General features: G+C 36.1%; 1 protein-coding gene across 1 annotated transcript in view; it reads left to right on the plus strand.

The window, feature by feature from the left end:
- Nucleotides 1-26,253, plus strand: part of CFAP47 (cilia and flagella associated protein 47) — a 421,910-nt gene that overhangs the window by 152,320 nt on the left and 243,337 nt on the right. Inside the window, 4 exon segments of the mRNA XM_082446774.1 lie at nucleotides 7,585-7,746; nucleotides 7,750-7,777; nucleotides 23,272-23,369; nucleotides 23,967-24,110. Coding sequence (XP_082302900.1) covers nucleotides 7,585-7,746; nucleotides 7,750-7,777; nucleotides 23,272-23,369; nucleotides 23,967-24,110 — 432 coding nt within the window.

Here is a 26,253-nt window from a genome sequence, read left to right on the forward strand (position 1 = left end):
TGCATTGACGGGCAGATTCTTAACCATTGCACCACCAGGGAAGCCCTTGGATTATTTTTTTAGCTTTTAATAGTTTGTTTCTTTATTCACATGTCATATGACTATATCCTCTCGCTTTTTATTACTGTTATCAATGCATCTGCTTACACAAGTTCCTTTTCCTAGTACTTGTAACTTTTTTGTGGCCTAAGAAACCAGATATCCAAGTTTATTACTTTTTTTTCTATAAAATAAAAGCAAATAGGCACTGCCTTAAAGTACACAAACAGGTTTTTATAAATTAAGTGGAAAAAAATTAACTTATAGACTTTGAGACTTCACAGATTGTAGCTCAGAATATTTACATATGTATTATGTGCTTGCTGGCTTGCCTGCATGAGGTTTTCAGAGGTAGCTGAGATTTGGATAGTGAGTTATTTACTGCATGTGCTCTGATTTTCATCTTTATTGCAGCACAATAAAAATCCATAGTAGATACGATTTTTAAAAATCTACTTTACAGCCGTACTTAAGGATGCTCAAGTTCTTTAAATCCTTCAAGAAAATTTCCCTCTGTTGATCACAAAGATTATGGGAAGACTCAGCTCATTGCTAACTGATCGCTAATGCCTAACTTATCCCGGTCCATAGGCAAAAATATATTGGAAGTGTTATCTTTTGCATAGTCAGTCATATAGGGCCTACTCTGCTTCACCAGCAGCATGGCCTTGGGTTTGGTTTGACAATCAAAAGTGGAAAATACACTGGACTTCATATAGCAACATGTTAACTTAGCTTTAAGGAAGTGTACAAGATAAGTAAAAAAGAGGATGCACAGTAACAGCAAAGTTGGAGGGCTTATCACTCATATCGTCACTTCTAGTGTCCCACTCACTCCACACTCAAATCAGAAATGTACACAAAGATGGAGCCCTAGTGGCCATGGACCATTTCAATTCAGGGAAGCCTTCAGTCTGAGGTCCTTTCCATTTTCTAGTCATGCAGCACACTCAGGGTGATGAGCTTAGGGATGGAAAAAATTTCCCTTCTTCCCTTCTAGGTTCTTTAGCTGGTCCAATAATTACACTGACATAAGACAAACAGGAGAAACAAGTTACATACATACAGAAGCCCCATAAAAATATGAGACAGTCAGACAGTTGAGGCTTATATGCCATCCTGAACTAAGAATAAAGGGGGTAGGGGTCTGGGGCTTCAAAGCGGGGGAAGACAATTCACAGGAAGATGGGAAGAGCAAATGTTTGGTAAACAAATGTATAGGCTCCCTGTCGAAATTCTTTTAGGCAGTTAAGGGAGAGGTAAAAAGTTTTTCCTGAGTTTGCTGGGTCTCAGTTGCTTTCAGTCAAAACAATCCACATGCAAAATTGGCACATCTTGGGGTGACTGTATTCTGTTCCCCGTCATGACTAATCATTCATTAACTAATACAAAGTCTTGAAAATGATGTCTGGGTGCTTGGTCCAGTACACCAATCCTCAATTGGATTCTCAATTAACTCGGATCTGGCATACTCGTATAAGTTCCTGGAGTTAATGGAGTAAAGAGACTCCAACCAAGTGTTAACCATCAGGCATCCCTAAATCTAAAATAATCATCATAAACTGGCTATTGATTCTTTCCTTCTGATCAACGTAGGCTGATTCGAGATGATTCTTCAGAACAAATCAAACTATCTGAATAATCTAAGAAAATGCAGAGATTTTTTATGGACAATGAAAAGATGAAAATTGTCATCTCTATGTCAATTGGCAAAATAGATTAAAATAACACATAATTTAAAAAATCTGTCATTGAAAAACATTAAGTTACATGTAATAGTGAAAGTCATGTGGAACTAGAAGTGCGTATGACAGTGGTTGGATAGCACTCAATATATGTAATGAAAGAATGTTACCGAGTCCAAGCTCGCTCTGCTCACCGCACGATAGGCCAATAAACCGGAGATGAGGTGTTGAGGCAAGGAATACGACTTTATTTGGAAAGCCGGCAGACTGAGAAGATGGTGGACTGATGTCTCAAAATTACCATCTTACAGGAAGTCTGGATGCCAGTTTCTTTTTTTTTTTTTTTTTTTTTTTTTTTTTTTTTTTTTAAATTTATTTATTTATTTATTTTTGGCTGCGTTGGGTCTTCGTTTCTGTGCGAGGGCTTTCTCTAGTTGTGGCAAGCGGGGGCCACTCTTCATCGCGGTGCGCGGGCCTCTCACTATCGCGGCCTCTCTTGTTGCAGAGCGCAGGCTCCAGATGCGCAGGCTCAGTAGTTGTGGCTCACGGGCCTAATTGCTCCGTGGCATGTGGGATCTTCCCAGACCAGGGCTCGAACCCATGTCCCCTGCATTAGCAGGCAGATTCTCAACCACTGCGCCACCAGGGAAGCCCCAGTTTCTTTTATAGAATCAGAGAGGGAAGTAAAGTAAAAAGGCAGAATAGAGAGGGAGAAGGGGGAGGAAGTAAAGTAAAAAGGACCATCAGTCTTGCAAAACATCTCCTGGAATGGCCAGCCTCTGAGAGGGGATGTGTTAATTTCTTCAGCCATTCACAGGTGGGTAGGATTCCCTGAGACAGGCCATTACGTATGATTATAATAACAAAAGCAATGAAAAGCAAAGGCTAACAAAGTCAAAGAAACAGATTCAACATGGAGTCAAAATTGGCTCGTCCATGTTACAATACTGTGATATTGTGATTTGTAATAAGAAATATAGATTTGGTCTTCATTGCCATTTCTGGCACAGAGCTCCTAAAACCCTGGGAATTTCTTAAGTGAGGAGAGTGGTGAAGGTGTTTTTTGTTATGTTAATGAGGTGACTTTTGGAAAGCCTCTAGATCACCTAAGGGTGGGGGCTGGTCACCAGAGGAACTGTCCATGTGATTAGAGGGTTGGAACGTTCATCCCACCTCCTGACCTCCTAGGAGCAGAGAGGAGCTGGAGGTTAAATCATTTGCCAATGGCCAATGATTATTTTTTTTTCTTTTTAAATTTTATTTTATTTTATTTTTTTATATAGCAGGTTCTTATTAGTTATCTATTTTATACATATTAGTGTATATATGTCAATCACAATCTCCCAATTCATACGTTTGTTTTCTACATCTGTATCTCTAGTTCTGCCTTGCAAACCGGTTCATCTGTACCATTTTTTCTAGATTCCACATATATGCGTTAACATACGATATTTGTTTTTCTCTTTCTGACTTACTTCATTCTGTATGACAGTCTCTAGGTCCATCCACGTCTCTACAAATGACCCAATTTCGTTCCTTTTTATGGCTGAGTAATATTCCATTGTATATATGTACCACATCTTCCTTATCCATTTGTCTGTTGATGGGCATTTAGGTTGCTTCCATGACCTGGCTATTGTACATATTGTTGCAGTGAACACTGGGGTGCATGTGTCTTTTTGAATTATGGTTTTCTCAGGGTATATGCCCAGTAGTGGGATTGCTGGGTCATATGGTAGTTCTATTTTTAGTTTTTTAAGGAACCTCCATACTGTTCTCCATAGTGGCTGTATCAATTTACATTCACACCAGCAGTGCAAGAGGGTTCTCTTTTCTCCACACCCTCTCCGGCATTTGTTGTTTGTAGATTTTTTGATGATGGCCATTCTGACTGGTGTGAGGTGATACCTCATTATAGTTTTGATTTGCATTTCTCTAATAACTAGTGATGTTGATCAGCTTTTCATGTGTCTGTTGGCAATCTGTATGTCTTCTTTGGAGAAATGTCTATTTAGGTCTTCTGCCCATTTTTGGATTGGGTTGTTTGTTTTTTTAATATTGAGCTGCATGAGCTGTTTATATATTTTGGAGATTAAGCCTTTGTCCATTGATTCGTTTCAATGGCCAGTGATTTAATCAATCATGACTATGTAATGAAGCCTCCATAAACACCCCAAACAAACAGGGTTCGGAGAGCTTCCGGGTTGGTGAACACGTGGAGATGTGGGGAGAGTGGAGAGCCCAGCAGGGCCATAGAAGTTCCTCACCCTTTCCCACATACCTTGCCCTAAGCATCTCTTCCATCTGGCTGTTCCTGCATCATATCCTTTTATAATAAACTCATGATCTAGTAAGTAAAATGTTTCTCTGAGTTCTGTGAGGCGCTCTAGCAAATTAATTGAACTCAAGGTGGGGGTCGTGGGAACCTCTGATTTATAGCTAGTTTGTCAGAATTATAGCAACCTGGACTTTCAGCTGGCATATGAATTGAGTTACCAAGGAGGGTGTCATTGGAACCTCCAACGGGTAGCTGGAAGGTCAGAAACATAGGTAATAGCCTGGGCTTGCAGTTGGTATTTGAAATGAGGGAGGAGTAGTCTTGCAGGACTGAGTCCTTAACCTGTAGAATCTGATGCTGTCTTCTGGTAGATAGTGTCAGTTTTATGTTAAATTGTAGGATGCCCTGCTGGTGTCTAAGAATTGCTCATTTCTGTGGGGAAGCTCTGCCCCCTCCACATGCTAAAATTGGGTGTTGACCCAAAAGATATACTATTAGCAGTTTTGTCATTGTTGTTTCGAGTCTTTCAAATACTTCGTGTGGATTGAATGTTAAGCAAAAAATAGTAACACTTCTTACACATAGTGGATTTGGGTTTGCTTGTGATGGGGTCTTATATTTTGTATGTTCTATTCTGCATTTCATTTGTCTAGGAATTTATTTTTAGAGTATTTGACAAAATTAGCATTTTGTGGCAGAGTAAAAACTAACGGGTCTTTCACTGCCGATAGTTGGAGAAGCGCTGCTGTAGAGCTAAGTACTCAGGGTGGTGGCTCTTCTTGTGGTAAAGGTCACACGCATCCTCTGTGTGGGTCCATCATTAAATCCATATTTGTAGTCAGGGGTCACTTGTAGATCTTGTCTCATTTGCAGAGTGGAGGTAAGAGATGACAGATGAATCCTGAGCCAGTTCAGGTTATTAGCCTCAAACATTTATCTCAGCTGTTCTCAGGTGTTTCGTCATTTGGTAATCCCTGAGAAGGGGAAAAGGTTCTTTTCAAAGGCTTTTAATTGCACTGTTACAGAATATGTCATTTGAAGCCTAGGAACCCTAAGTTGCATAACTACCAGAAAGAAGGAGGAAAGAAGTTTTGTTACACTTCTGTCAAAAATGCTTAAATGATGCAAATCACATTTTTGAATGACTATTCTTACTAGACATATGCCAGATAATTATTCAGAATTCAGACATGGATTTTTTGATGGAATTTTAAAATAGTTCTCATTGTGGCAGAGTTAAGAATAGTTCGGGCACTCTTGTAGATATTTTAATACTTTTTAAACTGTAGCCATTTAAGACACTACATAGTGTAGATATGTTATATGTAAAGAAATGAGCGCTTTTTTCTAAAGTTAGAATTAACGTATACTTGACTAGGAAAGTACCAATACTTGTCTTAGACTGCATTCTCCTAGAAGCAGGCTCGGAGACAAGGTTTGAGTCCAAGTAGTTTATTTCAGAGGTGATCCTAAGAAGCATGGGTATTAGAGTAGGGAGTTGAATCAGAGAACGTGAGGAAGGCTGATAACAGATGTGGTTTCAAACAGGTTCCACTGTGGGCAGCTGAGGCTCAGTTCCACAGGGGGTCTGTAGGAGCACTGAATAATAAATCTCAGAGTCATCCCAACTGAGTGATGAGGAAGCTGGAGTATTTATCTGCCAGTTCCCTGACCATTCTTGGTAGGGGGCTGCTTCAAGGGTCATTAATCTTCTGGTACTCCTGGTTGAGTGTGCGCCCATGGGCCAGAGAAAAAGCCCTCCAGCAGAGATTTGTAGGTCTTTACCTACAAAGTAAGTAGGTGAGTAGCTTTCCGAATGAGAGGTGAGTGCTGGAGAGATATGGTCAGGCTACCGACAGTATCACTAAAGCATATCGCTCAGATTGTGGTCTTCACACCCATGCCTGTCTGTCACAGGTTTGGGATGAACCAAGGAGCTGAGTTTGTACAGTAATGTAAACCAAATGCTCTGACTCCTTCATTGAGAAAGTCTTGCTGTATATATGTAGGTTCTGGGTGGGGTGAACAGCTTGTGATCTACTACCTCACTAGTAGAGCAGCACTTTTGAGTAGCTCATTGCTATATTACACTACTGATCAGACACTGGTTTCTTTACTTAATCTTAATATTGCTTAATTATTTTTAAACTCAGATGCGTAGCTTCGTGATCAAACATGTGGTGTATATGTAGTGAATGGTGCTATGATGTAAAGACACCAAATTTTATGATATAGGATACAAACATGCCAAATTACAAAATTGTATACATTTTTGTTGTCTTAAAACAGACCTCTTAAATAAATATCATTATCACAGTCAGTTGCGACTTGATAACTTATTCTTTGATTTTCTAAATTTTACTTTTATAAGTTATATAAGCTGGCAAAGGAATGAGAAAGGAATTTCAAATCCTTGTGTTTTTAATGAAATGGCACTTGAAAAAAACTCCTCAAATCAGTTAATTTTTTAATTAGGTAATGCAATATTATGATTTATAAGAACTGTATTTGGTCTGACCAAATATATATATTTCTCATATATATTTGGACCAAATATATATATTTCTCATATATATTTGGTCCAAATATGTATATTTCTCATATATACTTGGTCCAAATATGTATATTTCTCATATATATTTGGTCTTCATCCACGGTTCCTGGCTTATAGCTCCCAAAACCCTTGGGATTTCCTGAGTGATAAGAGCAATGGGAGCATCTTTTGTTATAATATTTGGTGTTTTGTCCTCAGTTCCTGAAATCCCTTCTGAGCCATAAAGTTGAAATGGATATCTTGTTATTCATAAGAAGCCCCTTTCCACCACAACTAGGTTTACGTTAATGAGGTGACTTTTGGAGAGCACCTAAGGATGGGAGCTGGTTGCCAGGGGAACCAACCAAGAGTAGAGCATTGGGAACTTTCACTCCCATGTCCTGATTTCCAGGGAGGGAATAGGAGCTGGAGGTTGAATCAGTCCCCAATGTCTAATTATTTAATTAATCATTCCTGTGTAATGAAGCCCCCCATAAGACCCCAAAGGAGGGGGGTTCAGAAACCATCCAACCAGAATGCTTCCACAAGCCACCATGCTGGGTCCCAAACTCCACGAGGAGAGAAGCTCCTTTGTTCAGGACCTCACCCTATGTATCTCTTCATCTGGCTGTTAATTCCTATCTTTTAATTTCCTTTGTAATAAACCAGTAATCTAATGAGTAAAAGGGTTTCCTGAGTTCTGTGAGCTGTTCTAACAAATTAATTGAACCCAAGGAAGGGGTCGTTGGAACCTCCAACAGATAGCCCATTGGTCAGAAGCACAGGTAGCAACCTGGGCTTGTGATTGACATCTGAAGTGGAGGACTGTCTTGTGGGACAGAGCTCTTAACCTGTGGACTCTGATACAACCTCTGTGTAGGTAGTATCAGAATTGAGTTGAATTGTAGGACATCTAGCTGGTGCCAGAGAATTGCTTGGTGGTGTGTATTTACTCTTTGCTTGGTAGTATTTACTCTTTAAATACTAGTTTTTATTTTGCCATTCAGGTCTAGTAACATTTCTTTCTCTCTCTCTTACCCAAATTTTAGGTTCTTGTACTATACCGAGTTTTACCACATAGCATCAATAATCTGCCCCCTGTACATGTGCAAAATTCACCAAAAGTCAATCCTTGTTTTGCATCCAGCAACATATATTCTAATCCTGAAAGGATTCTGCTTAGTTGGATGAACACAAATTATGAGAACAGCTGACATGTTATTTGGAAAAACTGTCCCAAAGGTGAGAAATTTTTTTCTTTAAATAAATTATCACAAATTGTAGTCTGACAATATAGAAGGAACCACAGAACCAAACACAGAATCCATAGATTCTAGACCTGACTACAGCATTTACTCTGTTCTACAAATAGGATGTCCTATAACATTTTCAAGATCAGTTTCCTTACATGTGTCAGGGAGGGGGAAATTTCCCCCTCTACCTGTCTTGAATTCTTGTGGCTGGACTAATAATAAAATTAACACAAGACAGATTAACAGGAGAAAAAGAAACACATTTTAATTCATGCGTACGAAGGTCCCATAAAAATTGGACCTAAGAAGTGGCCAAAGCAGGCAGCTTTTATACTTTTTAAACAGAGAAATTGGTGATGAATTGGCAGGACAAAGAAACTTAGGCTTTGGGTGCTTCATTAGTGAAGAATCTAAGCAGAGTTTGGGCTTGGGGTAGTCAGTTAAAGAAGTAATGTTTTGTTTATACAGGTATCTCTGCCCGAATTCCCTGTCTCTGGTGATAAGGGTGTCCTTCTGCCTTCAGATGCAGGGAGTGCACCTTTCACGTGATAGATTCATCTCCTACTTTCAGGGACACAAAGAGGAGGGTCAAAGTGTCCCTCTTGCATTGGCTGTTTCGTAAGTAACTTGAATTCAAAATAATCAATATGCCATTGAGGCACATTTTGGGGCAGCCTGCCCTGGGCCCCAACACATGTAAAATGGAAATACTAAAAGATGCTTCTTCAACTTATTTTGAAGAATAAATGGTAAAAATTATGTAGAGATGCTCTACAAATGAAAGATCACCTTAACACTGCTGGCATTTTCAGCTTTATAAAGTACTAAATTTAGGTGACACTGCTGAAACCTTGTACATAATTAGTTGAGACCAAGTGAAAATTAACTAGAAAACACCTTACATGTCATTGTGACAGTCATGTTGGTAATCACTAAGTGTGAATTTTGAGGGTGTAGGTCATATTAAGTCCATATACCAAGACCAAAACAAGCGGGTGATCATAGATAGACCTACTCCAGTGTTCAGGTGGGCACTCCCTGGTTCTGTCCTTGAGGAATGAGGCTTTATAAATTTCTACCCCGAGAGCCTTACATTCTTTGAAATAGTTCCAATTGGCTAGTATAGCTGCATTGCTTGTGTTGAGAAGAGGACATGTGCATGTTGGTTGTTTCTTTGGCTTCCATTCAGCTACCCTCTTCCAAGTACATACAAACCTGTCATGTTCAGAGTGGGTTATGTTTTATTTTTTATACAGAACCCTCAGAGTTTAATCTAAACTTTAGAAGTAAGGGGAAGATTAAAAGTATGATTTAAAATGAGACTTTGAATTACAGTTGCTCCTAACTTAAAGGCATTAGTTTAGCAAACATAGTGACATCAAGATTGAAAGAGATATATTGATATATTGGTATTAGAGAACAGTAAACATGGAATATTTTATTACCTTCTAATTGACATGCTGATAATATCAAGCAATTTGCCTTGAAACTGCAACTTAATAAGATTCGAATCTTATAAACGTGTATTTGGCCCATTCAAAAATGTAAAACAAGTAGTTTGATTACTGAGGAGTAACACTTTAACCAGAGTGTTATACAATATGTACATATATTAGAAATGAATATGTTCTTTTGTTGTAAAATTATTATGGTTCTATTTTTTACCAACAAAATGATGTACACAAGTTGTTTTCACAGAGTTTGCTGCATTTTTTAGAATAATGCATTATGGGCACTGGCCTATTTTCTGCTTTTTAAAACACTGTGTCTCATGCCTTTGCAAAGCCCTTGCACTTCCTATTCCCTCTGCTTGGAGCTTCATTTTCTTGGATATCTTCACGATTCATTTTCCCACTTCACTCAAGACCCTGCTCAAATATGACATTATCTGAGAAGCTTTCCCAGTACCCTCTCTAAATTAGTACATCCTTCAGTCCTTCTCTTTCTTGCTTATTTTTCTCAATAGTGTTGATCCCCAGTCATATTTATACCCTGCCTCCTGCTGTAGAATGTGAGCTTCTTAACAAGAACAGTCTATTCTGTTTTGTTGTTCACTGCTGTAGTCTCAGAAAAGTGCCTGGAAAATAACAGATATCAAATATTGTTTGAGTAAATAAATAAATGAATGAAAAAATGAGTGAATAAAGGGGCACACTCAGGTTTTATATATTTCTCTACCCTATTTCAGACAATTGAGTGTATATTAGCTTACTAGTTTGTACCTGCTAGTACCAATGTAGGGATCAGGTCGAATGGTTGAGTTAGAAAGAGGCACTTTCTGTGTTCAGTATGTACCTGAGTACAGGTCTGCATGGTTAATAACTGTGGCGGTCCATGAGGAGAAGCTCTCTGAAGGGCTTTGCTTAGGTTAACTTGGACTGAGAAAAAGTCATACTCAGTGCCCCGGATTTTTACTTCTCAACATTGACACTTACTCCACTCATCCTTCTCCATTGGTAAAGTCCTCACCATGGTTACAGCTTGGTGCAGTGGTGTTGTGCAGGGTAGATGGATAGAGCTGCACTTCACACCTGTTGATTAAGAAACTCTGAGGATGGGGCCTAGCAATCTGTGTTTTAGTAAACCCTCCATGTGATTCTGACGCACTCTAAAGTATGAAGCAATTAGCCCATAGTATCGCAAAAAGCAATTAGTGCTTTTAAATTGTTCACAGAATGGTATTTATTTACCAGTTACATTTGAAAAAGAAGTCCCTTCTTTAAACAACAATTCCTTTGAAGTAATAATGACTGAGAACTTCTCCAAATTAATGTCAGACATCACACCACAGATCCGGGAAGCTCAGAGAATACCAATCAGGATAAATGCCCCAAAACCTTTATACCGAAGCATATTATATTCAAACTGCAGAAAATCAAAGATAAAGAAAGAATCTTGAAAGAAGACAAGGGAAAAAAAACACCTTATCTGTAGACAGACAAAGATAAGAATTATATCCAACTTCTCCTCAGAAATCATGCATTCAGGAAGAGAGTGGAGTGAAATATTTAAAGTGTTGAGGGAAAACTAACCTATAATTCTGTACTCTGAAATTATCCTTCAATAGTGAAGGAGAAACATTGCAGAGAATAGATAGTGGGCCTCGATTACACACTTTTTGGGTAAACTGATCAGATGGCAGCTTGTAGAGTCAACCTTAAGGACAGTGTGTCCTTGATCAACCTAATGGGGCAACAAATAAAGAATTTTTCGTTGATAATGGATTTCTCAGAAACTCGTGTGAGTTTAGCGTTGGAACCAACATGACAGGTTGTTTGCATATTGCGTATCTGCTGAGGTCTTGCTATCAGCACCTCCACCTCACTTAGGACAGGGCTGATACATTCCTTTTTTTAAATTATTTTTTATTTTTTTCCTTTAATTTATTTATTAAAAAATTTTTTTTATTTTGTTGAGGTAACATTGATTTATAACTGATACATTTCTGTCATTAGAATTTTTTTAAAAATTTTATTCACTTTATTTAAACAAAGCAAAACAAAAAACTGTTCAGCTATTTCTTTTACCTCCGTACCCCCTACCTCTTGTAATCACCAGTCTGTTTTCTGTGTCCATGAGCTTGGTTTTTGTTGTTGTTGCTTTAGATTCTACATAGAAGAGAGATCATAGGGTATTTGTCTTTCTCTGTCTGACTTATTTTACTTAGCATAATGTCCTCAAGGTCCATCCATGTTGTGACAAATGGAAAGATTTCACTTTTTTTATGGCTGAATAACATTCCATTGCGTGTGTGTGTGTGTGTGTGTGTGTGTGTATGTATGTATACCACAATTTCTTTAGTATTTATCTATTTATCTATTGATTTATCCATTTATCCATTAATGGACATCTAGGTTGTTCCCATGTTTTGGATATTATAAATAATGCTGCAGTGAACATGGGGACTCGTATATCTTTTCAAATTACTGTTTTCATTTTCTTCAGATAAATACTCAGAATTGGACTTGCTGGATTGTATGGTAGTTCTCTTTTTAGTTTTTTGAGGAAGCTCCATACTGTTTTACATAGTCGTTGCACCAATTTACATTCCCACCAACCATGCACAAGGGTTCCCTTTTCTCCACACCCTCGCCAACACTTGTTATTTCTTGTCTTTTTGATAATAGCCATTCTAACAGGTGTGAGGCCATATCTCATTGTGATTTTGATTTGTATTTCCCTGATGATTGGAGATGTTGAGCATCTTTTCATGTACCTGTTAGCCACCTGTATGCCTTCTTTGGAAAAATGTCTGTTTACATCTTCTGCCCATTTTTCAGTGGGATTGTTTAGTGGGTGTTTTGCCATTGAGTTGTATGAGTTTTTTATATATTTTGAATATAAGCCCAGTGATTTAATTATTCATGCCTATGTAATGAAACCTCCATAAAAATTCAGAAGGACAGGGTTCAGAGAACTTCTGGGTTGGTGAATACGTATGTTGAGATATGGAGAGAGTAGTGCACTTGGAGAGGGCATGGAAACTCTGCCCCCCTTCCCATATACCTTGCCCTGTGCACCTCTTCCATCTGGATGTTCATTTGTATTCTTTATCATGTCCTTTTATAATAAACTGATAAACATAAAGGAATTTTCCCTGAGATCTGTGATTGCTCTAGCTAATAAACTGAATCCAAAGGAGAAGGAGGTCATGGGAACCACTGATTTATAGCTAGTTGGTCAGAAGTACAGGTAACAATCTGGACATGTGACTGGCATCTGAAGTGCATGGAGGGATTCCTTGGAATCTTCAATCTGTTGGTCAGAAGAATCAGTGTTAACCTGGACTTGCGATTGGCCTGTGAATTAGACGGCAGTCCTGTGGGTCTGAGCATTTTACCTGTGGAATATGATTCTATCTCAATTCTGATAGTGTCAGAATTGAGTTGAATTATAGGACACCCAGCTGGTGTCCTGAGCATTGCTTGGTGGTGTGGGACCCCTCCTCCCCAACATGCACACACATTCATGTTGGAATTGGTCTCAGAACCATTTTATATTTGTAAATAGATAAGAGCATATATTTTTAAGAGCAGAGGTTAACAACCATTATCCCCTAACATTTACTTTGTTTAAATAATCAATTTTAAAATATATCTGCTAATAGTTTACAGCTTAACTCTTTCTCCATTGTGGCAGTAGAAACTAATCCTGTAACTGAGTACTGATTTGTCTGACTCAGTGTTGAGTCAGTATTGACTGACTCAGTATTGACCGAGGTCTTAAATGTCAAGAGCCATGAAATTAGCGTCAGGTCCCTTAAAAATGTAAAAGGGTTGATAAATCACAGCACAGAGAGAGAACGTTTTTTTTGCTATTTGGGGCGAGGAGAGTTGTTGGTCTTGAATTTGTTGACTTCAGTGAGTGTTCTTTAATTTATTATATATATTTTATAATTTCTTTATTCCTTAGCTAAATGATAGACATATATAATGTTTCCATTTTGTGGCTATTATGAAGAAAGCCTCTACAAACATTTATATACTAGTCTTTTATAGACATATGTTTCTATTTCTCTGAGGTAAGTATCTAGGATTGGAGTTTCTGAATCATATGGTAAGTGTATTTTTAATAATTTATCGAGATATAATTCCAATACCATAAAATTCATCCATTTACAGTATATGACTTAATAGTTTTCAGTATTTTGACAGATTTGTGCAACCATCATCACAATCTAATTTTAGAACATTTTCATTGTCCCCCAGTGGATACGGGATGTTTCTATTAGCAGTCACTTCTCACTCCCCCAGCACCAGGAAAACACAAATCTACCTCATCTCTATGGATTTACCTATTCTGGATATTTCATGTAAATGGAATCATATAATAAATATCTTTGTGGCTGATTTTTTTCACTTATTCCAGGTTCAGACATTTACAAATAATATTCCATTATACGCCTGTACCGCATTGTGTTTATCCATTTATCATTTGATGAATAGTTGGATTGTCTCTACTTTTTGGCTGTTATAAATAATGCTGCCATGAACATTCATGTAAAGGTTTTTGTGTACATATGTTTTCATTTTACTTGAGAATGACATAGGAGTGGAATCTCTGGACCATATGATAACTGAATGTTTAACATTTTGATAAACTTCTAAACAGTTTTCTAAAGTGCCGGTACAATTTTACTTTCCCACCATCAATGTGTAAAGGTTCCAGTTTGTACACATCCTCAACAACACTTGTGACTGCTTTTTTAACCATAGTCATTAGGTGTGTGTGAAGTAGGGTTTTATTTGGGTGTCAATTGCATTCCTTAGTGACTAATGGTGTTGTGAATTCAGTATTTTCAATTTGTAATATTTTTTCTTCAACTTTTTCTTTTTATTATACTTTAGTATGTGATAATATAAGATCCTCTTACCCCTGTCCAAAGCTATGTTCTTCTAAAATTAGATGGTTTATTCACTTGCTAGGTTTCCAAGGTTGGCATTGTAATAACAAAATTTGGAAAAAATAATACAGAGAAAACGTTAAAGGAAACATATGACAAAAAATATTCAATGACTAATATTAAAAAAGAATCATAGGAATATTCATAATTGTAGTCAGCATAATAGGGGACTTAGAACAATGAAAGCATATTATAGAATTTAATATGGATGTGACATTTCAAAATCCATAATAAATATATTAGTTCATTTGGTAAATAGTGCTAGATCAGTTGGCTGACATTTTGTAATTAAGGTAAAGTTAACTCTGTACTATACACTATATACTATAAATGAATTCTAAATGTACGAAAAAGTATTAAGTATAAAAGCAGACTATAAAATAACTTGAAAAAAATAAGTTAATCTTTATGTGAGTTTACTGTGATAATTCACTTTTTAAAACTCTAACAAGGACAGAAGCAACTAAAAATATTATTTGTTTAGCAAATATTTATTAAACACCAATTTATATGCCCAGCACAGTTCTGGGGATTAAAGATGCAGCAGAGAACAAAAAAGCCCAAATCCCTTCTAACATTGCAGTTATATTCTAGTAGAAAGAAGTTAGCTGCCTGAGCCTTGGAAATAAATCTAGTCTCTTAGGTGGCAGGTGAGAATTTTTTTGTCACTCCCAACATCTTCACAGGTTGATTAATTAAAACCCTATTATCTTTGTGATTGGAGCCCTTAGTTGCTCACTGAACTGAAAAAATAGTTTAAGAAATAGAATCATAAACAGTATATATACATATATGTATGTATATATGTGTATATATATGTGTATATACATATATAATATATATACACAAGTAATTTAGCATTTTTAAAATACAGAACAAGTACATAAGTAGATATACATCAATTCACCAACTGTTTTACCAGTGTTTCCACTCCAGTGATTTCCTATTCAGTCATCTTCTGTTCCTAGCCCCATGATCAGGACAAACTGTCAGTTACCATTTCTGATGGTCCAGGAAGGACCAGTGCTTGTGATATCACTGTAACAGGAAGTTAAGGAATGAGGCAGACAGCCAACCATCCTTTTCCGTAATGCTCAGAGTTATTGTATAGATAATTCATTTGGGGACAGTTCTTATCTTTTTTTTCTGTATTTCATAATTTTGGCTGTAATATTAAAGTGACCTTCAGACGGTCCCAGACATTAGGTATCTGATAAGAATTCTTCTAATATTTAGCTTTTTTCAAAATGCTCTAAAAAGATTCACAAATATTATTCATCTCTTTGAAGGGAGAGAGACAAGACTCTTTATAAAATAGCTAGTAAGAGATTTTCAGCCTTGTGGAAGGAAAACATTTTTAAAATAGGACAAAATGAAAAATAGATTCAGCTAGCATCTTCTCTTCAACGTAGTGGACCACAGTTCTAATTGGACACTTGACAAAACCATGATTAATAATAATAATAGCCCACATTTGTGATATGCCAATTAAAGGTCTAAGAATTTCACATATATTTGTTTATTTAATCTTCAAAACAAGCAACTTGATCAGGTAACTGTTATTACTATTATTTAATTAAAAAAAATAAATACCAAAGCAGAGAGGTTAACATATTTTCCTAGGTGAGGTTGTGGCTGGGATTTGAATCTAAGCGGTTTGACTCCAAGGCTCATGTTAAGTAGCATTGTGTAATGCTGTTTCTTCAAAATATTAATTCTTCGGTAACTTAGATCTGTGCAGTTCTTGCTAATTCTTTTCAGCTATTCAGAGAGATATCTTGATTTCTTTTTCATCCATAGCAGTGGATTTTCAAATCTGGATGCCCATTGGAATCACCTGGGGAATTAAAAGAAAATTCTGATGCCTCCACCTCAGGCCAGTTGAAATGGAATTTTTTGAGGTGTTGCCTGTACATGTGTAGCTTTTCAAAGCTCTTCAGGTGGTTCTACGGAACAGTGAAGGTTAAAAACTAATGTGTGCAAATACAGAAACAAGGAATAAGATTAAATAGTGCAGAAGTACCATATAACGTAAATACTTGTCCACCACAGGAAATAATATTTCCCAACATATACCTCAACTTTAAAAGAAGAAATTTATGAATAACATTGAGTTCTGAGGTTTTCTTCCTTTTGTTTTGTTGCTATCTGTTTTGATTTTACATAGCATTGATAGTCATTGCTCTGACAAGTGAGGTAATTATTACTCTCATTTCCTCTCACCTTCCTGCCTGAGTATCATCATTTTGTTAGATTTATTATACCTACATTGTCAATGCTTGTAACATGCATATCCACTCTATCAGTGTTCGACTGTGTGTCATTTTACCAGAGTTCTCCATTTTTAATTATTTTTGACTCAGCTGTTGGATGGTTGGATTTCATAATTATTTTGTCTTTCTAATTATCATTTCAGGGGCTCTAGTCTCTGAGTTCTCTTTGTAAACATCTTCATTTTATTTACATGTGAATGGCATCTTGACTGAGAATCAGACTTGGGAATCACTCTTTATTTTTCTCTGAACTCTATGGCTGGTACTCCATTGTGTTATGCCTGCAAAACGGCTTTGAAAAATGAGATCAGCCTGATAACTCGTCCCCTATAAGTGAATTGCTTTCTTCGGCTTTAGACTTTTTATATTCTCAAAGTAGGTGAGGTGTTCAAGACTGTGAAACCTGTTCTAAAGCATTTCCTTTGTAAATTTGGCATATGACATATTTTTTGTACTCCTTTTGAAGTGTAAGATATTGGTTGAAACTGAGCCATGAAGAGACTTTTTCTAACCTTCTGTTAGCATAGATAATCTTGTATTATACCTGATCTTTTTCATATTTAATCTTAGAGTATATTCCACATTTCATCAGTAACTGTGATATTTACTGTAGGATTATTTTGCAGATTATGTTCATTGTGTTCTGGAATTTATATCCTCTCCTTAGTTTTGTAGGAATTTTTATCATGAATACTATAGAATTATCTAGATAGCTAGCTAGATAGATATGTATCTATGCATTTTAATATGGTAAGTTAAATTGATTTTTAAATGTAAACTAAACTTGCAGTCCTGGCACAAATTCAATTTTGCCATGATAGCTAATCTTTTTTTAATACCTTTCTAGAATTAGTTTACTAATATTTTAATTTTTTGCTTCAGTTTACAAGTGATAATTTGTAAATATTTTCTGTACATTTTAGTTTTTTGTGTGTAAATCTCTGATTACTTGAAGAAGAGTCCCTCTTTTGTAAGGGTCTCTATAATAGTGAAATTGGTTGTTTATTTAATTTTGTAGAATTTACTGGTAAAACCATCTGGGCCTATTATTTCAAAAGGGATGATTAAATAACTAAATCAATTATTTAATTATAGTAAGATTATTCTTATTTTCTATTTTCCACTGAGTGAGATTTTGTAACTCACTTTATGAAATTAATGAATATCATCTAAATTTTTAAAATATATTAGCATAATATTATTAACCATTTGTGTCTGTTCTGTTATATGTAGCTGCTATAGTTTCTTTCTTTCTTACATTTGATATTGTTTTCTTACACCTTCTTGTATTGGGCTGGCCAAGAACTTTTTGGACAACCCAGTATTTCTAATCAGTCTTCTCCATAGTAATTATCACCCTGGTACAGAAGAGCCTTCACTTTCTTTCTAGTTTAATGATGCACTTATATGGAGGTTCTACCAAGTATTATATACATTATCTCAATCTCATGTGGCTGACCTGATAATTATTTAGAGTTCACATATCCTAATAAATCAACTGCCTTTAGAAGCAAGATGACTTCTACATTAAAGCATATATTACATGGCATTTCCAAAGCCTTTTAAAAAATAATTTAAAATGTCCTATGTTATCTGTTATGAATATAGGCACAAAAATCCTCAAAAATACTAGCCAACAGGATCCAGCAAGATTTTAAAAGAATTAAACAAAATTACTGGATGAAATATATCTCAGGAATGAAAGATTGGTTTAGCGTGTAAATACCAATCAATGTGATACAACATATTAATAGAATATAAAGGAAAAAAATGAACATTTCAAAGGACACAGCAATAGCAAAATCACATACCTAGCAAGAGATTTTAACAAGAATATATAAGAAAACATTTAAAACTCAACAGTAAAAAAACAAATAACAATTAAAAAATGGGCAAAGGATTTGAATAGACATTTTAAAAATTAGAAGGTAAGTAAATGGCGAATGAGCACATGAAAAGATGCTCTATGTAATTAGTCATTAGGGAAATGCAAAGCAAAACCACAGTGAGATAGCACTTGTCACCAACTACTATGACTTAAACTTGTCACCAACTACTATGACTTAAACTATTTAAAAAAAAAAAAAGAAAGGAAGTCATATTATAGCAAGTATTGGTAAGGATTTATAGAAATGAGAACCTTATACATTGCTAGATAGATTGGAAAACAGTGCAACCACTTTGGAAAACAGTTTAGTAATTTTTTCGATATATTAAAAGTAGATTAACAATATTTTCTAGCAGTTTCACTCAGTGGTTTATACTCAAGATAATTGAAAACATGTTCACACAGAAACTCCTATATAAATGTCTATAGCAGTGTTATGTATAATAGTCAAAAAGTAGAAACCACCCAAATACCCATAAACTCATGAATGGATAAACAAAATATGTATGTTCATAAAGTGAAATGTTATTCAGCCATAAAAAGGAATGAAGCACTGATACATGCTACAGCCTTTAACCTTGAAAACATTATGCTAAATGAAAGAAGCCAGAACAGAAGAGGATACATATTTTATGATTCCATTTCTATGACATGTCCAGAATAGACAAATCATAGTGACAGAAAGAAGATTAATTTTTTCCAGGGGATGAGGGAAGAAGGAAATGGTAAGTGACAGCCAATATGCTTGGGATTTCTTTATGTGTTCATAAAAATATTATAAAATTATATAGTAGTGATGATCGCACAACTCTGTAAAAATAATAAACAACAATGGACTGGATAATTGAATTGGGTGAAATTTATGATATGTGAATTATATATTAATAAAGCCATTATAAAAATGTACTATTATAATACCTAAAATATTTATATAATAATTATGATATTCATAAAAATAAGTGAATGTACTTATTCCTTCAGTACATAAAATGATTCAGTTTTATGTGTAACAGCCATATCTCTAATTCATAATAATATTAGGACCAGCATTTTTATTAATATTTTAATATTTCTGAATATTTGGAGTGATATAATTGAAAAACAGATAAAAATATAACTTCCAAATTAGAATTTTAAAACATCTGTGAAACATCACTTGACTTTTCTGGTTCCTGACAAATGGGGACCAGATTAGACCACTGGTTCTCTCGCTAAAAAACAACCCTAGATCAACACTTCTCAGACAGTAATGTGAATATAAATCACTCGGAGATTTTGTTAAACTGTTTTTATGTTTCAGTAGGTGTTGAGTGGGGCCTGAAAGTCCTCATTTCCAACAAGCTTTCAGTTGATGAAGGTGCTGCTGATTCACAGAGCGCACTTTGGAGAGCAACATCTTCGTGGGAGTAGAGAAGAGAGAGTAGCTTAGATCAAAGGAACTAACATAAAAGCAGAGAAAATCCTTGGCATTCCTAAGACTGTGGTACAGTGTAATGGGGGCTTGTCAGCAGCCCTGTGTATGAATGACAGGATACAGGCATGGGATCAGAGACAGGAGAAGAGCTTTGAAGTTTGGTTCTTACCTTTTCCCAATATTGTCCTGGAGAATTATGGCCAACCTATTCACACTTTGAGCAGCAACAGTCCATGCCAACAATTGTTTGACAAGTAATATCAAAACAGTTCCAGGGTTATGATGGGATGACCAAAAATAGGTGCTGCTGGTTTCCACTCAGGGAGGTAGAAGACTGGAAAGAGCTTTGCTCCCACCCCTAAAATAAGAGTGACAGCAAAAGCCATACAAAGCAAATTCTCAGTTTTTTTTAAGCTCCCCTAGAAAGCTGAAACTGGAGGGCAATAAAGTGGCCCAAAGTCCAAGGAGGAGTAGGTGCTTACAGGAAGAAGTGGGATGATAGCAATTTTCTTTTTGTGGTAGAGACGGCTAGATGCTGAGAAGAAGAGTTAAGGTGGTTGGTGAATTGGTAGAAACTTAGTGTACTCTGATGAGAGAGCATGAAGTCTCTGGGGGCCAGAGTTAAAGGGAGAGTCTGCATCCTCTTGAAGGTTTTTACTCCGCAAACCTCCCTGTTTGCTCACAGAAAGGACTGGAGTGAGTCAGGAGAATGTGCTCCCTGTAGCGCAGACCTGGGGGGAGGGGCAGGCAATTTGCCCAGATTCCTATATTCCCTGTAGAACAAAAGTGTTCATCTCTGGGGAGAAGAGCAACACGTAACTGTCATCCTTAGGGCCCTGGTGAAAGCTCATTGCAGCTTCAAAAAACCCTTAAAAACAAAAAACCCCACCGCTCCCCCTGGGAAAGAGGCTGGAATTTGACATGACAATCAAGTAGAAGATCCCAAAGAATCTACAGAAAAGCTCCTAAACTAGTATAAGTGTTTATCAAGGTTGTAGGATGGATATATGATCAGTATACAAAAATAAATTCTATTTCTATGTAATGGCAGTAAACAATTGGAATTTGAAATTATCTATTTATATTTATACATATATATAATTTATCATAGCACCATTAAATTCTTAAGTATAAACCTAACAAAATATGTGTAGAATATATGTGCTGAACGTTACAGAACACTGATGAAAGAAATCAAAGATAACTAGATAGAGAAATACACCATGCACGTCGTATTGGAAGACTCAATATTGTTAAGATGTCAAAATGATCTGTAGATTCAATGTAACCCCAGTGAACATCCTACCACACTTTTTTTTGTAGATATCAATAAGTTGACTCTAAACTGCACATGGGAATTTTGGAAGTGATGAAACTTTTCTGTATGGAAATGTGATGGTGAATACATGATAATGTATCTCTCAAAATCCTAAAAGTGTATCCCTCAAAATCCAGAAAGAGTGAATGTTAGTGTATATATATATTTTAATCAACCAAGACATAGAAGTAGTAATCCAGGATGGAATGCAGACTGTGACAAATGAATCTAACTGCATTACAGATGTTTGACAACCTCACTGAATGTAATGGAGGAGAAAGGAGCTGACTTAATTCTCTCTTGAATATAGTACCATGACTGCATAATGTAGAACTAAAGACAAATAGAACTGTACATATACAAGTTACTCTAGTTTGTTACAGGGGGATGGGTTTGCAATTCTGAAAGTACTTTATATGTATACTGTGGCTCAACAAATAAGTAAATCTGTTTTCGATAGTGAGAGCCATGTTTTTCACTGTTGAAAGAAACAAGTTAGAAATAGGCAAAGGGGGAAGGTCATAATGAATCCTGTGATGCTGGATTGCAGTTGGTGGAATTGGAAGTAACAGTATAACACTTAGGTTTTGCTATATTGTTATCTATTCATTAACTTCTAGTTAGGAAATATTTCATTAGTTTTCCTCTTGTGGTTGTAATCTTTCCTCAAGAAGATGTTAAACTCTTTCAGGGGAATTTCTATCCCTTGTCTGATGTCGGTACAAGATAAGGATGAGATACTTAGAGGTCACAGTCTATATCCACTGCCAACTGACTGTTTCACTATAAACTTAAAAGGCTAGTAAATTGCCTTTTTCAGATTTAAGTTAGAATTGTTGTTTCTAGTTCGTAGAAAAATGAATTTTGGCTACAAATTGAGACCCTTTTTATTAAAAGCTATGAGTGGCAAATATACATCAAGAAGTACATTTAGACTATAATTATTCAGACAACTAGAAATGTACATTTTACAATAATTACTTTGGTTGTATCACATCTTATATCAGACATACAATTATTTATAGATTTCTGCCAGGAAAAAAAATACTTTCAAAAATATAGTGCAGAATGTTGTTTGCTATGTGTTAGTTGAAAATTCCTAGTGATCTTTGTTTGCTAGACTAATTTTGCAATAATATACTATAGAAATCCTCTAGAAATGTTCAGTGTTGCAGCGTCTCAGATGAAAAAGTACTGGGCACTGTTTCTGTGAAATATCCGGGACATCTGTGGTTCCAGAGAAAATTAAGTCTTCCAGTTCCAGACGTAAAACAATCCTACTTTGTGAAGTCATATACATGTCATGAACATATCCCATCATGGTTTCTTCTTCGCGGAAAACGAGAATCAAGGGATTTGAGGGGGTTTATGAAGATCACCAATTTTTCCCCCTCTTTTCAGACAAGAAATTATCTCAAACCATTAAGAATCCAGGCCCTTTTGGAAACATTTTAAAAAAGGAAATGTCACATTCATCACAGCAATAATTTCTGATGTTTAAATCATCTTTCCTTCCTCCCAAATATAGGACAGGTTTGTTTTTGTTTTGTTTTTCACTAAATATCCAGATACTTTCACTTTTTTTTCCTAGTCTCAGCATAGTAGTCGTCTCTGTAACTGAAAACTTTTTTTTTTTTTTTTTGAAAACTTCTTTTATTATTTCTCCATCTTGTATTATCTTTTATAGGTCATTTCTGGTTTCTTTAAGCCATAAATCTCCAACCCCTTTCACATACTTACCCTACATGTGGAGGATCTTCTGCAGCAAATAGTGAAACTGGCACACTAAAACTTTAGAGTTACAGGAAACCTCATGCCTTCCGAGCCTCCTTACCCATGTTGATGATCATTGATCGAACATTTGAACTTCACGGTACTCAACAGAATGAGTAATTTTGAAATATCAGATTTTTTTTCTTTTACTGCATGGTCGTATATTCTTCAAAGTGGTTCCAATAGAAATAAAGGAGACAGCTTGCAGTTGCCTGTAATACCTTACAGATATATTTCATGTTACTAAGCTTCTGAGGTTTATTTATTTATTTTTTTATTTCCAAAATAATATGTTTTTTCTTTTCCAAGCTAAGGCAAATTTCTCTTTGACTATTGCTCAAATTTCCATAAGAGATATTGTTAGAAAAGTAAAACTATTATGATATTTACTCTCTCTCTCTTTTTTGGGGGCAGATGTTATTCCCTCTGAGAGATGGATAGTAAATTTTGACAGAGACCTTTTAAATGGCCTTGTTTTTGCAACTCTGTTAGGAGCCTATTGCCCATTTTTGGTAAGAGTCCTTTTTATGCAGAGTAGTCTTCTCTTATTTGAAAGAACTTAGTAATTAAAATTTGAAATACTTTCTGCAAACTGATTCTTTTGAAGTTTTAATTTTAAGTCATACCTACATCTGAATGGCTAGCATTCCCTTTTTATTTATTCTTTTATTTTGATTATAATAATCTCCTACTGACAAATGTTAGTATTTAAATGATTCTTTTTTTTTTTTTTTAATTTATTTATTTATATATTTATGGTTGTGTTGGGTCTTCGTTTCTGTGCGAGGGCTTTCTCTAGTTGTGGCAAGCGGGGGCCACTCTTCATCACGGTGCGCGGGCCTCTCACTATCGCGGCGTCTCTTGTTGCGGAGCACAGGCTCCAGACGCGCAGGCTCAGTAGCTGTGGCTCACGGGCCCAGTTGCTCCGCGGCATGTGGGATCTTCCCAGACCAGGGCTCGAACCCGTGTCCCCTGCATTGGCAGGCAGACTCTCAACCACTGCGCCACCAGGGAAGCCCCTAAATGATTCTTTGCTGAACTAAAGAGAACAGTTAAAAAGCAGTAATTTTTATTCCACTACTAAAAGATTTGATTGTTGTCTTTTCCAGATTGAGTCTCATTTTGTAAATATGTACACACAACCGAAAAGTTCTGAACAGTATCTGCACAATTGCCTGATTATTGTGAATGTTCTTCGTGAAATTGGCTTTGACATGGACATACAGGTGGGTGCCTTAAAATCACACATTCTATAAATATTTTATGAATTTCTTCTCTCACTTTTTCCAGCTTTTTAAGTTACGGCTGACAAATAAAAATTGTGTATATTTAGCTTGTACAATGTAATTTTTTTTGTGTACAATGTGATGATTTAACATACATATATGATGCGAAATGATTACCATGATCAAGTTAATTAACACGTCAGCATCCATCACCTCACGTAGTTACTTTGTTTTTTGTGGTGAGAATACTTAGGATCTACTCTCTTAGCAAATTTCAAGCGTACAGTCCAGAATATTATTAACTATAATGACCATACTTTACATTACTTCCCCAGAACTCAGTCATCTTATAATTGAAGATTTGTACCCTTTGACCAACATCTCCCCATTTCCCCTATCTCCATCCCCTGGCTACTACCATTTAACTCTCTGGTTCTTTGAGTTTGACTTTTTTAGATTCCACATATAATTGAAATCATACAGCACTTGTCTTTCTGTGTCTGGCTTATTTCACTTACTATAATGTCCTCCAGGTTCATCCATATTGTCACAAATGGCAGGATTTCCTTCTTTTTTATGATTAAATAATATTCCATTGTAAGTATATACCACATTTTCTTTATCCATTCATCTGTCAAGAGACACTTATGTTGTTCCTGTATTTTGGCTTTTGTGAATAATGCTGCAGTTGAACACGGAAGTGCAGATATCTGTGATGTAACTGATTTTATTTCCTTTGGATATATACCCAGAAGTGGAATTGCTGGACGATGTAGTAGTTCTATTTTTAATTTTTTGAGGAACCACAATACTGTTTTCCACAGTGGCTGCACCAACTTACATTCCCACCAATAGTGTACAAAGGTTCCCCTTTCTTTACATCTTCACCAACATTTGTTATTTGTGTTCTTTTTGATGATGGCCATTCTGACAGGTGTGAGGTGGTATCTCATTGTGGTTTTGATTTGCATTTCCCTGATGATTAGCAAGGTGGAGCTTGTTTTCATGTGCCTGTTGACCATCTGCATTTTGAAAGGACTTGTATTGAGTGCTATTTTAAGTTCAGCTTTTTAGGATTATATCTGTACTTTTTATCAAGGAGTCATTCACTATACACGTAGCAATTTACATGCCCTTCTGCCATGGAGACTTGTGATTTAAGTTAAAGCAGTCCCCGGGCCTATGTCTGTTTTTGTTTGAATTAAGGTTTGGTGGTTTACACAGCATAGAAAATGTTTCTCTTTTCTGATAGGAACATTCATCAATTTATCTTGAATGTCCTATGGAGCAAATCCATTAGAAGGATTACTAAGACTGGCATTTAGTGAGAGTTGATGATGTTCCAGGCAGAGTTCTAAGTGTTAATATCTCAAAGGGTGGGGGAGAAGGATTTTTAAACCTCTGTAAAATGGTTGTGATATTGCTTTGATTGACTTTGTGTAGCCATTAGTTTGTCTAAATATTATTTTCTACCGTGGATGTATGGTAAAGAAGTAAATTTATGTTGCCAGATTTCCATATGGATTACAAAGAATCGTAGGTGTGCAGTGGCTTGAGTGGGAAGAAAAGAGAATGACTCTAGTAAAGGCCATTTGTGTGAGGAGAGCATTAAGATGCTCACCTGGACAGAATGGCTTATTCAGTAAGGACACCCAGGACAGGGAGCAGGCATTTGATTGTCACTGAGATGTATATTGTGATCTTCTGATTTCCTCCTGAATAATGAACTCTTACACTTCCCAACCCTCTCACACAAATTCTCTGAAACAAAACATCGCTTTGCCACATGTGTCTAAGAGACATGGATGGTGTTAGCGTGTCATTATCATGGCTCTGGGGCAGAAAAGCTGACACTTGGAGCTTGTGTGATCTCTGTTTACTTCTCCATCTGGCTACTCATGGTCTTAGACACCAGGAAATAGTTTGGATAATAATGGAGAAATAAGGTAAGAATATGATTAGTCTAAAAATGTGGAATTCCTAGAATCTTTTCTTTCATGGAAGTCTTTTGGGTAATTTGAGTTTTAGTTTTATATATTTGTGCTTTTATTATAGTTAAAATATGTCAGTGTAGCCACCACATTATAAACGCAGGCGTGCCACAGTCACACACATTCCAACACAGATGTTCTTGCACTCACACACCAGTGTGCACATGCACACACACACA

This window comes from Balaenoptera physalus (assembly GCF_965194825.1).
Source record: "Balaenoptera physalus genome assembly, chromosome: X".
NCBI lineage: Eukaryota > Metazoa > Chordata > Mammalia > Artiodactyla > Balaenopteridae > Balaenoptera > Balaenoptera physalus.